At 40.1% G+C, this 17,050-nt stretch overlaps 1 protein-coding gene and 1 long non-coding RNA gene across 5 annotated transcripts in view; both read right to left on the bottom strand.

The window, feature by feature from the left end:
* EXOC2 (exocyst complex component 2) overlaps nucleotides 1–17,050 on the bottom strand; it is a 209,617-nt gene that overhangs the window by 14,729 nt on the left and 177,838 nt on the right. For 3 of the 4 annotated variants that reach the window (XM_032250109.1, XM_032250111.1, XM_032250110.1), the window contains one exon: nucleotides 147–202. In XM_032250109.1, coding sequence (XP_032106000.1) covers nucleotides 147–202 — 56 coding nt within the window. Of the gene's footprint in view, nucleotides 1–146; nucleotides 203–12,972; nucleotides 16,783–17,050 lie in introns of those variants that run through there. The other variant, XM_032250112.1, reaches the window with a different exon arrangement.
* LOC116531363 lies at nucleotides 547–11,851 on the bottom strand. The gene is made up of 3 exons (XR_004260386.1): nucleotides 3,158–11,851; nucleotides 1,088–1,093; nucleotides 547–557 (listed from the first exon to the last, which is right to left on the bottom strand). It is a non-coding gene; the product is annotated as an uncharacterized LOC116531363 (long non-coding RNA).

Raw genomic sequence — 17,050 nt, 5'->3', positions numbered from 1 at the left:
ACAGCAAGAGCTGAGCTGAATCTTATTTATATCCAAGATACATGCTGAGGGAAAAAAAGACCACCATAAAAATAATCAAACTGGCATCTTTTTTTTTTTTTTTTCCGGTTATCCGTATCTCTTAGGAACATCTAATGATAGCTTACCTCTGCGTGCACGGCAATTATATTCACCAGTGCTTCTTTTAAATAGTTTCTGACACCTGAAATCAAGATGAAGGAGAGAAGGAAGGCATTAACAATAACACAAGCTCCCTTCCCCTGCTGGCAGGCTGTACCCCATGCCTTAGGTTTTCTAAGGAGAAACAGAAAGTAACACTACCACTATTTCCTTTGAGAACCAAATGGTGAAAGGAGTATTTCCATACAAGTCAAAAAGAAAAAAAGAAGAAATTAGTTAGAAGTTTTCTTTTATTGTTTTTCATTTCTGTCACTGTTTATGCTCTCTATAACTGGTGTTTAGTCGGCTTCAAAATGAAAATTTTAAAATGTCCTTCAATTTCTTAACATACACACACTATAAAACATATATAATATATACCGTACAACACACACACACTGTATAATAACAGACAAAATACAGAGGGTGTTTAACAACGCTTATAAAATGCACATTAGGTATCAATTACAGTATCTTACTGCCAAAGGTAAAAATCAAGTTATTGCGCAGAATGACCATTTTCATCTTAAGGAACCACTTTTAGGAGAAAATTCTTATAAAACCACACTGAATTTGATTCTGTAAAGCAAGTTAAAGGCTGGACAAAATAAAGTATCAGATTTTAAGTACAGGTTGACTGAACCTCACTTTGCTCAAAAGCAGGCATGCACAGGATTTAAGAATGCGGGGGTCTGAGGTGAGACTACTGGGGACGAAACCCCAGTTTCGACACCTACTAGCTGTGAGTTTTGGCAAGAAGGTTGTGAGCCTCAGTTTGCTCAATTATCACTTGAGAATAATAATTGTCCCACCCTTGGGGGGCTGCAGTGAGGACTCAAGGGGATAATGCAGCCATAGGTCCTGGCATTCGCAGGGTTCACTAAGAGCTTTCATTATCATCATTTTGCAGGAAAAAAACCATAAAAACAAAATACTGTGGTACTCTGCTTCCAAAGCAATTCTTTTCACTTGGAGTGAGAGATTCCAGAATGCCTTCTAGAACTGCACACATAAGAATATCTTCTCTACAGAACAAGGAAAATTCTGTGCTGTAAAGGCATGGATGTTCATAGTAACAATGTTAAGGAAAAACTTCTCCCAGAATCTCATCCATGCTACTGGTTAGTTGTTAAAGTTGAGACAGACACCAAGAACTATAATCGACCTTCTGAACGGGCATCTGCATATTCTAAATATAAAACTAGTTTTTGATTCTGACACATACTATGGTATACAAATAAGCATGCTCTTTTTCTTTTGAGGAGACATTCATTTCATATGCATAAATAGGACATATGAAGGTTCAGGTGTTATTAAGTCTATTTTGTTGAGATAGCTGAGTGAAGAGTAATGCAGTACAGTCCAGAAATTAATGGATTCTTCCTGAGAAAAAGGATAATTGCAAGGTAAGAAGTCCTATCTGGGAGGTGGGAGAGAAGAACAGAAAAAGCCTGTTTTTTTTTTTTTTCCCATTTATTTTATTGCATTTTAGGTTTTGGGGTACATGTGAAGAACATGCAAAATTGTTGCATAGGAACACACGTGGCAGTGTGATTTGCTGCCTTCCTCCCCATCACCTACATCTGGCATTTCTCCCCCTGCTATCCCTCCCCAGCTTCCCACCCCCCACCGTCCCTCCCCTATTTCCCCCCAACTGACCCCAGTGTGTAGTGCTCCCCTCCCTGTGTCCATGTGCTCTCAAAGAAACAATCATTAGAGTGAATCGGCAACCAACAGATTGGGAAAAAATTTTTGCAGTTTACCCATCTGACAAAGGGCTGATATCCAAAATTTACAAAGAACTAAAGCAGATTTACAAGAAAAAAACTAACAAGCCCATTCAAAAGTGGGCAAAGGATATGAACAGACACTTTACAAGAGAAGACATACGTGAGGCCAACAAACATATGAAAAAATGCTCATCATCACTGGTCATAAGAGAAATGCAAATCAAAACTACATTGAGATACCATCTTACGCCTGTAAGAATGGCGAACATTAAAAAATCTGGAGACAGCAGATGCTGGAGAGGATGTGGAGAAAAAGCCTGTTTTAAGTGAAAGTGAAATAAACTAATTTGTGCTGGAGACCAGAAAAACATTCTTCCTGCAGGAGCAAAGCCATACCTTCAGGCGTCCCCCAGACTGCTCCCGCTGCTGACAGGGCAGTGGGGCCTGGCCTGCTCTGCTCATACCCTCTGGGCAGTCTTGCCCGGTGTCAGCGCAGGGTGCAGGGATGTGTGATCAACACGCTCAGGTCTAGAGTCTCTAAGTCGCATGCCATGGAGGACCAGCTCATATAGACACACAGGTAATATACATACTTAGTGAAAATCAAAGCACAGTAGGCTTCTATTTTTGATCCTCTAAGGAACAGAATAAAAAACTCACATCCTGTGCCGTTAGTGAGAACCAGGGTCCTGTCAACACTCCTGCAAGAACAAGTGTCAGGATCTGGGGCCCTCACAATGTGCTACAGCGCAAGGATGACTGGAAATGCGAGGGCAGTTTTTAACTTTTGAAATTCCTCAATGTACAAGAGAAGAGTGGGGCCAGAGTCCTGACTAAAAAGCAGAAAATTACACTTAGAGCAAAGTAAGGCAGTGTCAGATGCTCAGTGACACCCTGCTGTAAACTCAACTCCCACTCCGACCCCGACAGCATAAACGCTTCCTGGCAAGAACCCACCAGCCTAAGCATTACTAGTAAGCCCGTAAAAGGGATAAGTGTAAATTACTCAATGCAATTCTGAAGACAAAGCTATGAATGGGAAGAATAAAGCCACAGGGCACTTTGAACCAAAAGAACCATATTTTTGTGAATAGAAAATTTGGGGAGAAAAAAAAAAAAAGCAAGCTTCCTATTTTGGGTTGACCACAGGTTTCATATGGATAATAAAGAGCTCACAGACTTAACCTTGGACAAGAAAGAACTTTTGTATTTTTTGGAGATATCTTTTTGATTGGAAAAATGGAAATAATTGCCTTCCTTCCCCTCACAAAAAAATAACTGCTTCATACAAATAACTGGTAATGCTGGAAACAGAAGGGAAAAATGTGTGGTCCTGGGATGGATAGGAAATGGTGCTGCTAGTCAAACCACACGACAGGCCAGTGAGGTTCAAAGAGACGTATGCAACTGGACACATCAGAAAGGGCAGGCGTGAGGTGGAGCTCAGTGAGCTGCTATCATAACTTCCCAATGCAGTGTCTGTGCTGGTATTACAATTTTTGGCAACAAAAACTTTAATATAAATCATTGATAGTCTCTCTCCAAAAAGCTAATCAATGAGTTAAATACAGGAGCAAGTACTTTTTTTTTTTTAAATTACCTATTGGGCTGAAATTGTTAATTCTAAGGCAATGGCTAAAAGTTCTCATTCATTCAATTAACACAAATTTATTGAGATCCTACTACATGGAGGATGCCACTCGGCACAGGGCAGAGGTGCTCAGGCACACGGTGCTCCAAGTAGAACAGGTATAAGTCTTCAATATGTGTAAGACCCCAAAGTGCTTAGTTATTACAAGTGTGACCTGCCAATATATGCAGGATGGTCACATGAAAGAATTTTACAATGTAAAAAAATCTTTGCCCCATTTACTCCTGATGTGATTATTATGCACTTGCAAGTCTACATCAAGTAAGTGTATACACCTACTATGAACCCACAGAAGCAAAAAAAAAATGTACTCCAATTTAAAACAATTTATTAAATGTTTGGTTGCTATATTTATTTTGTGAAGTCCTTAAATAAGTTAAAGGATAGTGTCTGGATAGGAACGGAGAAAGGGCAAAGGGCCTGCTGCAGATGCTAGACAGTGTCCGTGTCTGGGAAGCCAGTAACATCTCTGCGGTCTTCTCCATTCAGAATTTCACTTCCTTTCTCTCTTCAGTCTGGCCACAGTTGGGTATCAGCCTAGGGAGACCAGTCGAGCAGCACACCACACTCTTGCCTTCCTCCCCAGCCTGTCCCAAGGGCTCTTGGGTCCAAGCAAGACTTTTACTCCCATAAAGTGCTCACTTCCAATTGCTTGTTATCTGTTTTGAAATGTTATCCAAAATCTGTCTGTGGGAGGATGTCAGCTCTTTCAAACACCTGTGCCCAAAGAAGCCAGGGTTGGGACAGGCGCCGGGGTGGCCTGGCTTGCTGGTTCCATGCGGCTCTGACGGCCAACACCACTAGCAAACAATAGCCGTGTGCTTTCCTGACTGGGAAGAGGGAGGTGCTGGTAGCCAAGGCAAAGGCATGGCCATCCAAACACTGAGAGGAGACTCGGAGCAGGCAGCGGCCGTGGCCTCGCAGTCTCTTCCTTCAATGGGAGGTTGGATGGTGAAGGTAAGGCAGAGGCCGTTCAGAGAGGGGCTGTGCGTGCATCTACGGAAGCAGCTGAAGCCTCACAGTGGTGGTAGAACAATGTGTGGGCGTGGGATGAGTTTTAAAGGACCTCCATTCTGGCTCCTGGGGCAGGCCCAGAATCTGAGTTTTGGTGACAGAACTTTTTTCACAAGGCCTGTGATGGTGACAGAGGGACCACACTGCAATTCATTTTGGTGGTGTATGTTCTCTTCCCACTGAATTTTATTCTCATTTCACTGTCGTTAACGTTAATAGTTGATCATTCCTTTTAAGTGTATTGATACGACAGAAGGAACACTTCAGATGGAATTTTCTGGGTAATCTATATGCCAATCGTGGGACCTTCTGCAACTCAGCTTACCTTTCAGACAACTGCTTACTCTGCGAACAGATCATGAGATCCGTTTTGCTAACAAAGCTGTTGTGAAAATGTCACGTGTGTGCAATTCCCTCATTCTTTCAACACGTGCTGTGTATCTATCATGTGCTGGGCACCACCAGGTGGTGATGTAAGAAAATGAGCAAAACAGACAGGACCCCCCACACTAAGAGAGCTTACATTTTAGTGGGGAGGAGCATCTTGTCAATTCTAAAGCAGTACACATATTTCAGGTGTTATTTTAAAGTTGAAGACATAACAGTTGACTAAAAAGCATGACTAGGAAAAGCATGCTAATTTCTCTTTCTGAAACACTGGTATTTAAGTTTGGACAATGGTCCTGCCATGACTGTCATTTAGCTGCTGTAAATCCTAGTTGTACGTTAATTCCTTTGAGTGGTTACAAGGAATGGCATAATAGTTAAGTCTGCATATAGGAACACAACAACGGCAAAAAAAACACACGAAATATGGCTGTGATCTGCTGGAACTGAAAACATTTGTCCTTGACAGTACTCTCATTTTGCCGATTTCAGACAAAGTCCTGAGAAGTTAGAATTTTAATTCAACTCTTTTGTCATACTTTGTACTGGTATTGAGTAGGGCTGAATGTCAAACGCCAGTGATGGCTGGGGAAGACTTGGCTCCTGCGGCGGCGTCTGAGCCACGGCCTCAGTGAAGAGACTGGGGACAGAGGTAGAATTAGACTGGGCCTCAGACACTCATGTTACTTACTGAGCAGTCACCTGGGTCAAGTTTCTGAACTGCTCCGACTTGCAGCTTTCTCCTTTATAAAACAGAGACAACACTTATTAAGTGGAATAATGTTTTTAAGAGGTTAGGGAGACATCTGCCAGACAGCAGGCGGTCAACAAATGGGAGGTGTTAGGACGTCCCCACCCCACCCCACTCTGCATTTGTAGGTGCTGCCTGGACCAACCTTGTCCTCTCTGGCACTGTTTGTCCCTGTTCCCACTGGGGCAGCTCTGCAGTTATCTGTGTGATCACTCAATTACAACTGTCTCCCCTGCTGGACTGTATACTCCACAGCACAGGGATGATCTGCCATTCTCCTCATTGTAGCCTCAGCTCCCATCACAGAGGTTGGCACATAGATGTTCAAAAATGTCCATGAATAACAAAAAAAGGAAGACAAAGACCATGTCTGCTTGCTCACTACTAAGTTCTGAAGACTTACGCAGTTGATAAGTGAATGAGGGAATAAATACGTCAGAGAAAAACCTAATTACATGTAGAATTCTACAATGCTCAAGTCAGAAGACACCTAAGTCACCTACTAAAGCAACAGTATATGTGGGAAGAAGGTATTCGTTGGGAAAACATAAAGTCTCCTGCTTCTCATAGGATTTTGGAAAACAAAGACAGTCCTTTTGAGATTAAGCATCAAGATCCATTTGAAAAATACAATTTGAATAAAGTAAGTACAGTAGTACAGAATATTACTGAGCCTTAATCTATTTGCTTAATCTATATGCTTTATTTTTCCAGCAATATACTTAAGCTCATAGCTTATTCCAAATAATGCCATTAAGTATTTGCTGAATGTTCCCCACATGCTGGGTATTAGGAAGATTCCCAGATGTATTAGGACAGAGTGAACACTTAAGAAGTGTGTAAGGAAGTCTGAGTTTTAGTTTGTGTTCCAGTAACAGTGGGCCATACAATGCCAAATTTATGGTGCACACAGTATTAGGGAAGGGATCATCAATGTGGACACTGTGCAAAGAAAAATAAGGCAAACTGATTTGCTCTTTGGAGTTAAAGGCTACATTATTATGGTGCAGTAGTAAGTATTGTTTTTAAAAAGGTTCCCTTCGATAAACCCCCACAACTTTCCATGTTATGTAAGCGAGGGAATGAGAAACAGCTTCTAAGCATTTACAACATGTATCTCCTCCACTGTCTGAATATGAAATTAGAGTGTGTCATGATATTTGACAAAAAGTGTCCCCACCCACACAGTATCAACCTAGACTACCACTTAGCAATTAATTTAGTAGCCCAGTGTGGAAATTCCCCATGGAGCAAACAAGGCTCATCTCTACTGAGCAAGAACTTGTAGGCTGTTTCCTGTAAGCCAGCTAGTATAACCCAGCATCTTCTCCAACAATGAAGATCTTGTTTTCATGCATCAAAATAGAAGAGGAGCCTTCTTTCTTGGTATATTTGTCAGTTTCCTCTTTTAATCATATAGGGAGGTTACTCGATTTTGGAACAGGCAGACAGGCACACTATTACAAATATTGAGTGTCCATTAGTATTACATGTGGGACACTATTCCAGGAACTGGGGATATAGCAGTGACTACACACATGCACACGCATACACACACATGCAGCCCCTCGACTCACAGGGCTTGCACTCTAGTAGGGACACACCAGGCTGAATGCAACAAATGACCATCTTGCACATAGAAGAACCTTACGCTGTCTTTAAATAGTGCAAGAAAGTAACTGCATGAAATACAATTGTTCAGGCAAATGACAAAGCTCACATGGCAAAGAGAGAGCTTCTGCTTGATGAGAATCCTCAGTGTCATTTACGAGAAAATGATGTTTTTTACATGTAGATGCTAGTGTTCCTTTAGTGCTGATCTCATGAGAGTGCCTAGCAATAACTGATAACAGATAATATACAGCAGTGTATTGGAATGACCTGGATTTAAATCTTAGCTGGAGAATCAGTTAATTTAAGCTTTTGATTTTCTTTAGGGTATGGGAAAATGTTTTGTAAAATAAAAAGTGTTCTACAGGCAGACAGGATTCTTCTTCTTCTTAATAATTTGGAGAAACCTCAATAGAGAAGGTCCACATTAAAGAATAAAATACTGAACACTTTGGACTGACCAAATCTTTAATTTTTTATTTAGAAAATTGAGTAATTAAATGCTCATTGTAAAGAAACACAATTTATTATTATTACATAATAATAAAAGCCCACCTATGCAACAATCTTGCATGTTCTTCACATGTACCCCAAAAGCTAAAATGCAATTAAAAAAACAGGCAAAATAATAATAATAATAATAATAAAAGCCCAATAAACTCCTCTTTCATCCTTCTCAGGAATAACCACTACTGACAGGTTAGCGTATGTTCTTCCAGATCTTTTCCTATGAATATAATTTTTTCCTAAAAAATGAGATGTTACACATTCTCTTCTTGAAACTTGGTAAATCTCATTCTGTAATTGGTAACAATTTTTAATTGACTTTACTTTTTAGAGCAGTTTTAGGTTCACAGCAAAACTGAGCAGAAGGTGCAGAGATTTCACATATGTCCCCCCACCCGCCCTACCACATACGCACGGGCCTCCCTGACTGTCAACACCCCCACCAGAGTGGTGCATCTGTTACAGTTGATGGACCTACACTGATATGTGTCATTATTACCCAAAGTCCACAGTTTACATTCAGGGTCACTTTTGGTGGTGTTCATGTTTTGGGTTTGGACAAATGTAAAATGACAGGTACCAACAATTATAGTAACACACACAGAGTAGTTTCAGTGCCCTAAAAATCTTCTGTGCTCCCTCCTTCCCCGATAACCTGACAACCACTGATCTTTTTCCTCTTTTCAGTGTCTCCTCTTCCAGAATATCATATAGTTGGAATCACACAATATGCATCCTTTTCAGTTTATTTCACTTAATAATATGCATTTAAGGTTCCTTCCACATCTTGCTCATTTCATCTAAGTGCTGAGTAATATTCATTTTCTGGATGGACCATAACATTCACTTACTGAAGGATTACTTGGTTGCTTCCAAGTTTTGGCAATTATGAATAAGACTGCTATAAGCATTGGTGTGCAGGTTTTTGTGTGGACGTCAACTTTGTGACTCCTTTCGCTAAATGCCGAATAGTGCCATTCATGGATTATATGGTAAGAAGATGTTTAGTTTCAAAAGAGACTGCCAAACTGTCTTCCAAAGTGGCTGGGTAATCCTGCAGTCCCACCAGCAATGAAGGAGAGATCCTGGTGCTTCACATTTTCACCAGCATTTTGTGTTTTCCATGTTCTGGATTTGGCCATTTTAATAGGCATGCAGTGGTATCTTACTGTTGTTTTAATTTTCAATTCTGTAATGACACACACTGTTGAACATCTTTTCATATGTTTATTTTCCATCTACATATTTACTTTGGTAAGGTGTCTGTTAAGGTCTTTGACTCATTTTTTAATAGAGTTATTTGCTCTTCAATGCATATGTATCTACCTTCTAATTTTCAATGGCTGCTTAGTATTCTAGCATGGATTATCATCATCTATTTGACCATTCTCCCACTATGGGACATTTATGTTGCCTTTTATTTATGACCATAAATAATGCTGCAATGAACATAGATTTTGGCATTCTAACAGAACAGTTTATGTAAGATATCTTCCCAGAAGTAGAATTGCTGAGTGGAAAGGTATTCAAACAATGCACTTTTCATGGATTCTGCCAACCTAGCATGCAAAAAGCCACACAGAATAATACTCCTATTTCTTCATGCCTTTTTATTATTTTAACTTGGATTCTCTCATGACTATAATTAATAATATCCCTAATATATGCTCCTCCTTAGCTATGACAGTCTATTTAAAAGCATTCTTAAACAGCTATTTGACAAAACTTTTCATGAAAATAAATACAATTTTAAGCAAAATACAAAAATCAAAGGAAATTTACTAAAAGTTACACAAGATCTACTCTGACTGTATAAAGAGTGTCTGAAAAGTGTTAGAGAGGAAGAACACGGGGTAATTACAGAAAACAACTGCTATGCCATCTGAACCTATACCAAGAATGCAAGCTTTTCCATGAAGCATTTCCTGTCATAATTGGAAAGACGGCTCCTGTAAACATAGGCGGATTTCAAGGTACTCAGCCTAACGTTGTTTTGATACATAACACTCTTCAGACAATACTATAAGAAATCAACCCTGGAAACTCTGGATACTACCTACTGTAAAACCACACTTCCTGTTTTTAACCCATATGCCCCAAATCAGTTCAGTCTGCTGGTAAAAATAGATTGAAAAATACTATAAATATCCCACAATGTACTTTTTTTTATTGTCAAACTGAAACACTACATGAAAAAACTTTGGTGTATTTTTTTTCAGGTAAATTATCTATTCAATTATACTCTGAACACACATTATTGAAATTACTGCCTAATTAAAAAAAATAAAGGTAACCATACCATTATTAGTAGAACAGAGAGGAAGTCCTAACTACTCTGCAGCAAAATCAGCTCTTGTTGGAATAAAGAAAGAGTTTTAAGTTCCAGGTCTTCTTCAGGTTTTAGTGCACTCATTCCCAAATTGATAAATGTCTTTTGCCATACAATGGATTTTTCCAATGACTATTTGAGGAAAGAACACTCTCCCTATGTAGCATATGAATGGGTACCTTCACCCTCTCCAGCTTTCTGTTTTCTATCCCAGGATATTGTTTTTCATTGCTTTCATCAGTAGGATCTCCTATTGATCAATATGATCAATCTGAATAGGAAAACTCTTTCCTTGAGAAAAGTGAAAATATTGCCAACAGTGAAAATAACAGTGAAATGGTTACATGGCTTATCTTTTCCCTTCTGTAAGAAAGTCTTTATATTCATAAGAGTTTAGATTCATAAACTTGATAGAGAAACAAGCTTTTAAGACTCAAAATAAGCAAAGGGAAAAAAAACTCTCCCCTCCCATTTCAAAATTTAAAGTGTGATGTGTAAAACAGACCATGAATTATCCATCCTAATATAAGATGTTACATACAGAACACATCATACATTCAGCATAGAATACAATTCACAAACTTGATACACTCAATTTTAGACATAAAAGTAGAAAATTAACTTACTGTAAACTGACAAATTAAACCATTTGTTTCAATTTAGTTTTCTGTCAGAATTTTTTTTTCATTACAAGGAAACTTCAATTTGAAAAGTGAAAGTGACAAGAAAATAGGATTCATCCTACATGTACAGTTGAATGTGTTTCTTTTATACTGTGAGGTGTTACTTCTGGATCTACTACTTCATAAACGGGGTTGGATTCACTGTTTGATTTTCACAATTTCAAGAAGGTGCTTTTTTAAAAAAGATTTTAATGAGTTGAGATCAAAACCAACGAATGCTATGAGAGAAGCAGGGTTGGAAGCAGGTTAGGGTCCTGGCCCCTTATTTTGCTGCATGGTCCCTGTGGCTAAAGGAGTGAATTCTGGGAAGGGCTCCTGCCATGGCCTAGCAGTTGAGATGGTGCATAATGCAGGCAGCACCATGACTGTTGCTGAGCGTCCACTGCATCCCTTTGACTGCAGTCATTACTGCGGAGCATAGGAAAGAAGTAATGGGGATAGTCCCTATTCTTAATACAGGGTTCCACATACAATTGAAGGAATAGCTATAAAACCTTCCACAAGGAAAACACCTTGAAATCAAAAAAAAATTTTGAGTCAGCCAGGTGTGGTGGCTCACACCTGTAATATCAGCACTTTGGGAGGCTGAGGTGGGCAGATCACCTGAGGTCAGAAGTTCGAGATCAGCCTGGCCAACATGGTGAAACTCGGTCTCTACTAAAAACACCAAAAATTAGCCAGGCATAGTGGCAGGTGCCTGTAATCCCAGCTACTCAGAACACTGAGACAGGAGAATCGCTTGAACCCAGGAGATAGAAGCTGCACTGAACTGAGATCGCATCATTACATTCCAGCCTGGTCAACAAGAGTGAAACTCCGTTTTAGAAAACAAAAACAATTTTGAGTCATAATAAAATGGAAGGCAGAAAAAAATATGAAAGGCCAATGGCTAACTGGGATTTTAAAGTCTCATTTACATAGTAAGAAATCCAAAAGTGGGTGAAGGATATGAACAGACACTTTTCAAAACAAGACATATATGAAGCCAACAAACATATTAAAAAATGCTCATCATCACTGGTCATTAGAGAAATGGAAATCAAAAGCACATTGAGATACCATCTCACGCCAGTTAGAATGACGATCATTAAAAATCTGGAGACAACAGATGCTGGAGAGGATGTGGAGAAACAGGAACACTTTTACACTGTTGGTAGGAGTGTAAATTAGTTCAACCATTGTGGAAGACAGTGTGGCAAGTCCTCAAGGATCAAGAAATAGAAATTCCATTTGACCCAGCAATCCCACTACTGGGTATATACCGAAAGGACTATAAATCGTTCTACTATAAAGATACATGCACACACATGTTCATCGTGCCACTATTTACAATAGCAAAGACCTGGAACCAACCCAAATGCCCATCGATGATAGACTGGACAAAGAAAATGTGGCACATATACACCATAGAATACTATGCAGCCAACAAAAACGATGAGTTTGTGTCCTTTGTAGAAACACGGATAAAACTGGAAACCATCATTCTCAGCAAACTGACACAAGAACAGAAAATCAAATACTGCATGTTCTCACTCATAGGCAGGTGTTGAACAATGCTAACACTTGGACACAAAGAGGGGCGCATCACACACTGGGGTTCATTGTGGTGGCTACGGAAAGGATAGAGGGAGGCGGGTGGGGGAGGGATAACGTGGGGAAAAATGTCAGGTATAGGTGATGGGGGGATGGTGGCAACAAACCACCTTGCCATGAATGTACCTATGCAACAATCTTGCACGACCTGCACGTGTATCCCAGAATCTAAAGCACAATTAAAAAAAAAAATTGAACTTGTCATTAAAAGCTTTCTCACAAATAAAAAAAAAAAGAAATCTAGGTAGAAATATACATCTTTAGAAGACTAACTTTTGAACATGCCACACATTTCTTTAGATGACTAAAACCACAGAGCACTGGGTTTGCACCCTGTTGGGACTGATGACACCGAAGGTGAGGCCAAAAGGACAAGGCTGGATGGGGGCATCTGGATTGAACCCTGCCCGAGTTGGCAAGCCGCCTGCCTGCAGGAGCCTGCATTTTTAAAGCTGCAATACCAGCTTAGAGTGTGCTCAGAGGATGCCATCATCAAGGCACACAGGCTCAGAGAGGCAAGGGCAGGAACATTGCCTCATTTCATAGACAGGATTTTGTTTCTTTTTCTAAGAAAATCTCATTCAAATACTGAATTCCACATTGCTTATTATTTCTCTAGAGATTTTATTAGCAATTACTCCGCTGTTCTTCCATCTTCAGTATCAGTACTTAGTTTCATCACTCCACCAAATTTGTTGCTTAGTGCCTGGTATACTGTTGTGCAGATCCTTTATCCAAAAATAAGTGCAACCCCTTTACTCTTCCTGGTATCTTTATCATTCGTTAATAACTTTGCTGTACTTGGAAACTCTCCCTCATGGGTCAGTGTTGGTCAGAAGGTCAAGGTGCATATGCACACACTGCCTTCTCCTTTGGGGTTAAGCTACTGTCCATTTGTCAGCAGGGGACGGCCACCAGATCATGGTCCTTGGGTCCTTGAACCCCTTCTCAGCTCTGTTAAAAGCACCTGAGACTGAGGCCCACAGTACTCTGCAAACTCAATTCCAGTTGGCCCACAAACAACAGGAGTTTGAACTGCATGGGTCCACCCATATGTGGGTTTTCTTGTGCCTCTGCTGCCCCTGACACAGCAAAACCAACTCCAATCCTCCTCCTCCTTCTCTTCAGCCTACTCAATGTAAAGATGACAAGGATGAAGACCTTTATGATGATCCACTTCCACTTCATGAGGAGTCAATATATTTTCCTTTCTTATGATTTTCTTAATAGCATTTTCTTTTCTCTAACTTACTTTAAGAATATAGTATATACATAAAACACGTGTTGACAGACTGTGTTATTGGTAAGTTATCTGGGCAACAGCAGGCTATTCATAGTCAAATTTTGGGGGTGTCAAAAGTTAAACAAAGATGTTAGGATATACAGAAGGTTGGCACCCCAACTCTCTGTTGTACAAGGGTCTACCATATTTACAAATATTAAGACATACAAAATGACACGGTACTGTTAGTCCTGTGATCTGACCCATGCCCCGTACGCTATGAATGTTTCTTGGTGAAAGTGATAAAGTTAAAATTGGAGATGAAAAGTTGGGCCTAGTTCTCTTATTGGAGCAAGTTACACAGCCTTTCCTGATTCTTCAAATTTAAAAAATTTGCTACATGGGAAAACAGTATCTAACCCCATGTGTGAAGACAAAATACAAGAATGTATTTTTGTAAAAACAATAATTAAACTATAAAATATTTTCATTTGAAAATGGACCGAATGAAATACCTGAATAAATCCAACAGGTTTTCAAAATGAACCAAAGCAAAATGCCGCCTGGCATTTTATTTTCAACACTGCATGCTTAAACACCACCAAATAGACCAGCTCCATGACCCTGTGTTTCCCAGTTCCCATTTTCAGGTATTTCCAACAGAGCTGTTATGAATACAGCTGCTCCTGTCTTTTGGTGGGCATAAACACTCATTCTCTTGGGTGACAGCCTGGAATGGAGCTGGGTCACTGCACGTGTGTTATCTTCAGGGTGCACTGCAGTCCCTGTGGGGAAAAGCTAGAGCTAATACCCCACCAGGAGCACCGCGTGGTCACTTACAGTTTACGTGCAGTGCTGCTGCACACAGCCCGTAAGTCCATAAGCAGCCCACTCCAGGGAAGCAAAAAGGATCTGCCGAACCTGTTTTCCTTAGCAGAATATGACAAAGAAGTCACAGCACAAATCAAGAAAGAAAATCAGAAGAAACAAAAGTCTAAGCATACACACCAATTTTCTTTTCATTAATACAACCCAACCATAGAGTATAAGAATATTAGTTTCTTTCATATCCATCATATTTAAAGCCTGTGAAGGTGGCTTTTGTGACTCTATAGAAGCTCTTATTAAATTCCTTCAATACACAAACTTGCTAAAAGTGATATGCATTCTATGTAGAATTCTTAAAGTCCTTATTACTGTAATCATAGACCGTCACACCATTTGCAAGCAGAAATGACAGCAATTTCAAAAAAAGAAAAATGGGTTTTCAGATATATTATATTTTTGAATTTACTCTGGTTGTCACTCAACATTTTGATTAGTATGTGATATTATGAGAAAATTGAAGTAAATTGATCAAAAAGAATCCATGTCCCAAGTAAATATCCTCCACAACATAAAAGATTTTAACAACACTGTCTTTAATTTGCTCCCATAGACATAAACTGCTTTGTTGATGTCTTGTACTCTACATACTTAAAAATCTAGCCACAAACTGAGTTTTTTATGCTAATTGTACTATTTTTAGACTGTTTATACAATGTAGAGTTTAAACACATTGATTAGCTTGCTGAAAAATAACATATTTTTGTAAAGTGTTAGGAGGCAGAGGCAGAAGTCCCAGTTTTGTCAACCAAATGCTCCTTGATGTCCTTAGATGATGTTTTATCTGGACTTCAGTTTCCTCCACTGTAAAAGAAAGGGGTGTGATAGGTCTTCTCAGCCTCTTTCAGGCTGATAAGTAACCCCTTTACTGTGGTCTCTTAGAAAATGTTCAAGACATTTTCAATAAACACTCAAAAGTTTTCCACCTTGAAGGTTTAGAATAAATAGTTAACTATTTATTACTACTCAGCTGCTCTATAAGTATTTTTGGGTTAGTTTTTGCTGCTTACCAAGAAAAGGTGGTTAGGAAAATTGGATATGATTACCCAGTATTTGCCAAGTGCCTTTTATCTTTGAGGCTCTATCCTGGTTTTGGGAGAAAGTCACAGAGATGGCATTTCCGACCTCAGAGTAGAAAACAGGAAACATACACAGAGTTGCTCTGTGGTTTAACTTTCTTAACAAATTCTATCAGATGTTCATTTTCTACTAAAATGAGTAAATCCATGTGCTGCTCCCACTTTCCCTGCCCCAAGCACATGGTTCTGAGCCCCTGATGTGCATGGGAGGTTTTCTTAGGAGCTGCAGGGTGAGGGCTATGAAGACAAAACTGCTCCAGGGGATCCAGGGAGCCCAGGGGGGTCACACCTGGGAAAGACGTCTGTGGGAGAAGCCCAAGGGACACAGAGGCCAGGGGAGGAGCACACACCACAGGCAGATGTGTGGGGCAGGAGCCCAAAGTACAAGGAACCAGCAGGCACACTGCGTCAGGCCCTGTGATGTCCCAGGAGGAGGGCAGAGTCAGAAGGGAGAGAGGGAGGCAGGGCCCTCTGAGGGCAGAGGAGTCCTTGAAGGTGTTCTCAATGAAGTTCCAGAAGCCAATGACCAGATCAGTACATGCAAACAAGCTTAAAAGAAAAAGTTAGGTTCTGGTGGCATCACTCTCGAACAGTTCTCAAAACTTTTCTTTCAGTTCTAGCCACAATAAAGGCATTTGAATTATGTTACTTTTGAGGACACTATGAAGGTACAGGCTTTTCTTGAATATCATGCCAGAAACAAATTTATAACATTGTTATGATGTAACAGCAAGAACACTTGGAATACACATTTTTCAGCTCCACTCTAAGAATTACTTTTCCCCTGCCCCAAGTTGGCCATTAAGAACTATAACTTACTTCCACCTTACCCTACCCCAGAAACAAAGAAAAACAAAGCCATTTAAAAACAAACAAGCAAACAAAACCAGAAAGGTAGGTTAGGAAATGTGGACATTGGAGGTAAATGAAAATATATCAAAAAAATTCATCTCTTAACATCTTTCCGCCCTGTTCACACAGTCTTCTGTCCTCCTCCTTGTCCCTGGCTTTCCTGTCATTGCTGCTGTTCTCCTTACAATTCTTAGAATGTTGGCACCACAGCTGGAGGCAAGCTTACTCAGGGATTAATGCCCTGATGCCCTGAGCACAGACAGCAAGTGCAGGGCTGAATGCAGCCAGTGTGACTCCAAGGTGCTGGGGTGACAGGGCACGTTGCAGTCCTGGGAGGGAGCAAGGATTAAGAATGACTGTCATTATACAACGATCTCCTATAACAAAGGAGAGATGAATAGAGCCAGCGGGTGTCTGCAGTGGGCACAAGTGGCTTCCAGGGGTTTCTTTTAGAAAACTTGTCTCTCCTTAGGTTCAGCATTGTGATTTAATCCCTCAGATTCTGTTAACCAGCGACTAAACTACCAAGGCATATGGTGACTTATTTGTGAGGAAGTCCAACTATAACATTTGGAAATCATCTGAGCCTCAGCTGTC

Source organism: Sapajus apella, unplaced genomic scaffold (genome assembly GCF_009761245.1).
Source record: "Sapajus apella isolate SASKATOON/1434 unplaced genomic scaffold, GSC_monkey_1.0 scaffold70, whole genome shotgun sequence".
NCBI classification, from domain to species: Eukaryota; Metazoa; Chordata; class Mammalia; order Primates; family Cebidae; genus Sapajus; species Sapajus apella.
The sequence above is the reverse complement of the archived record's forward strand: the minus strand, read 5'-3'. Positions and strand labels throughout refer to the sequence as shown.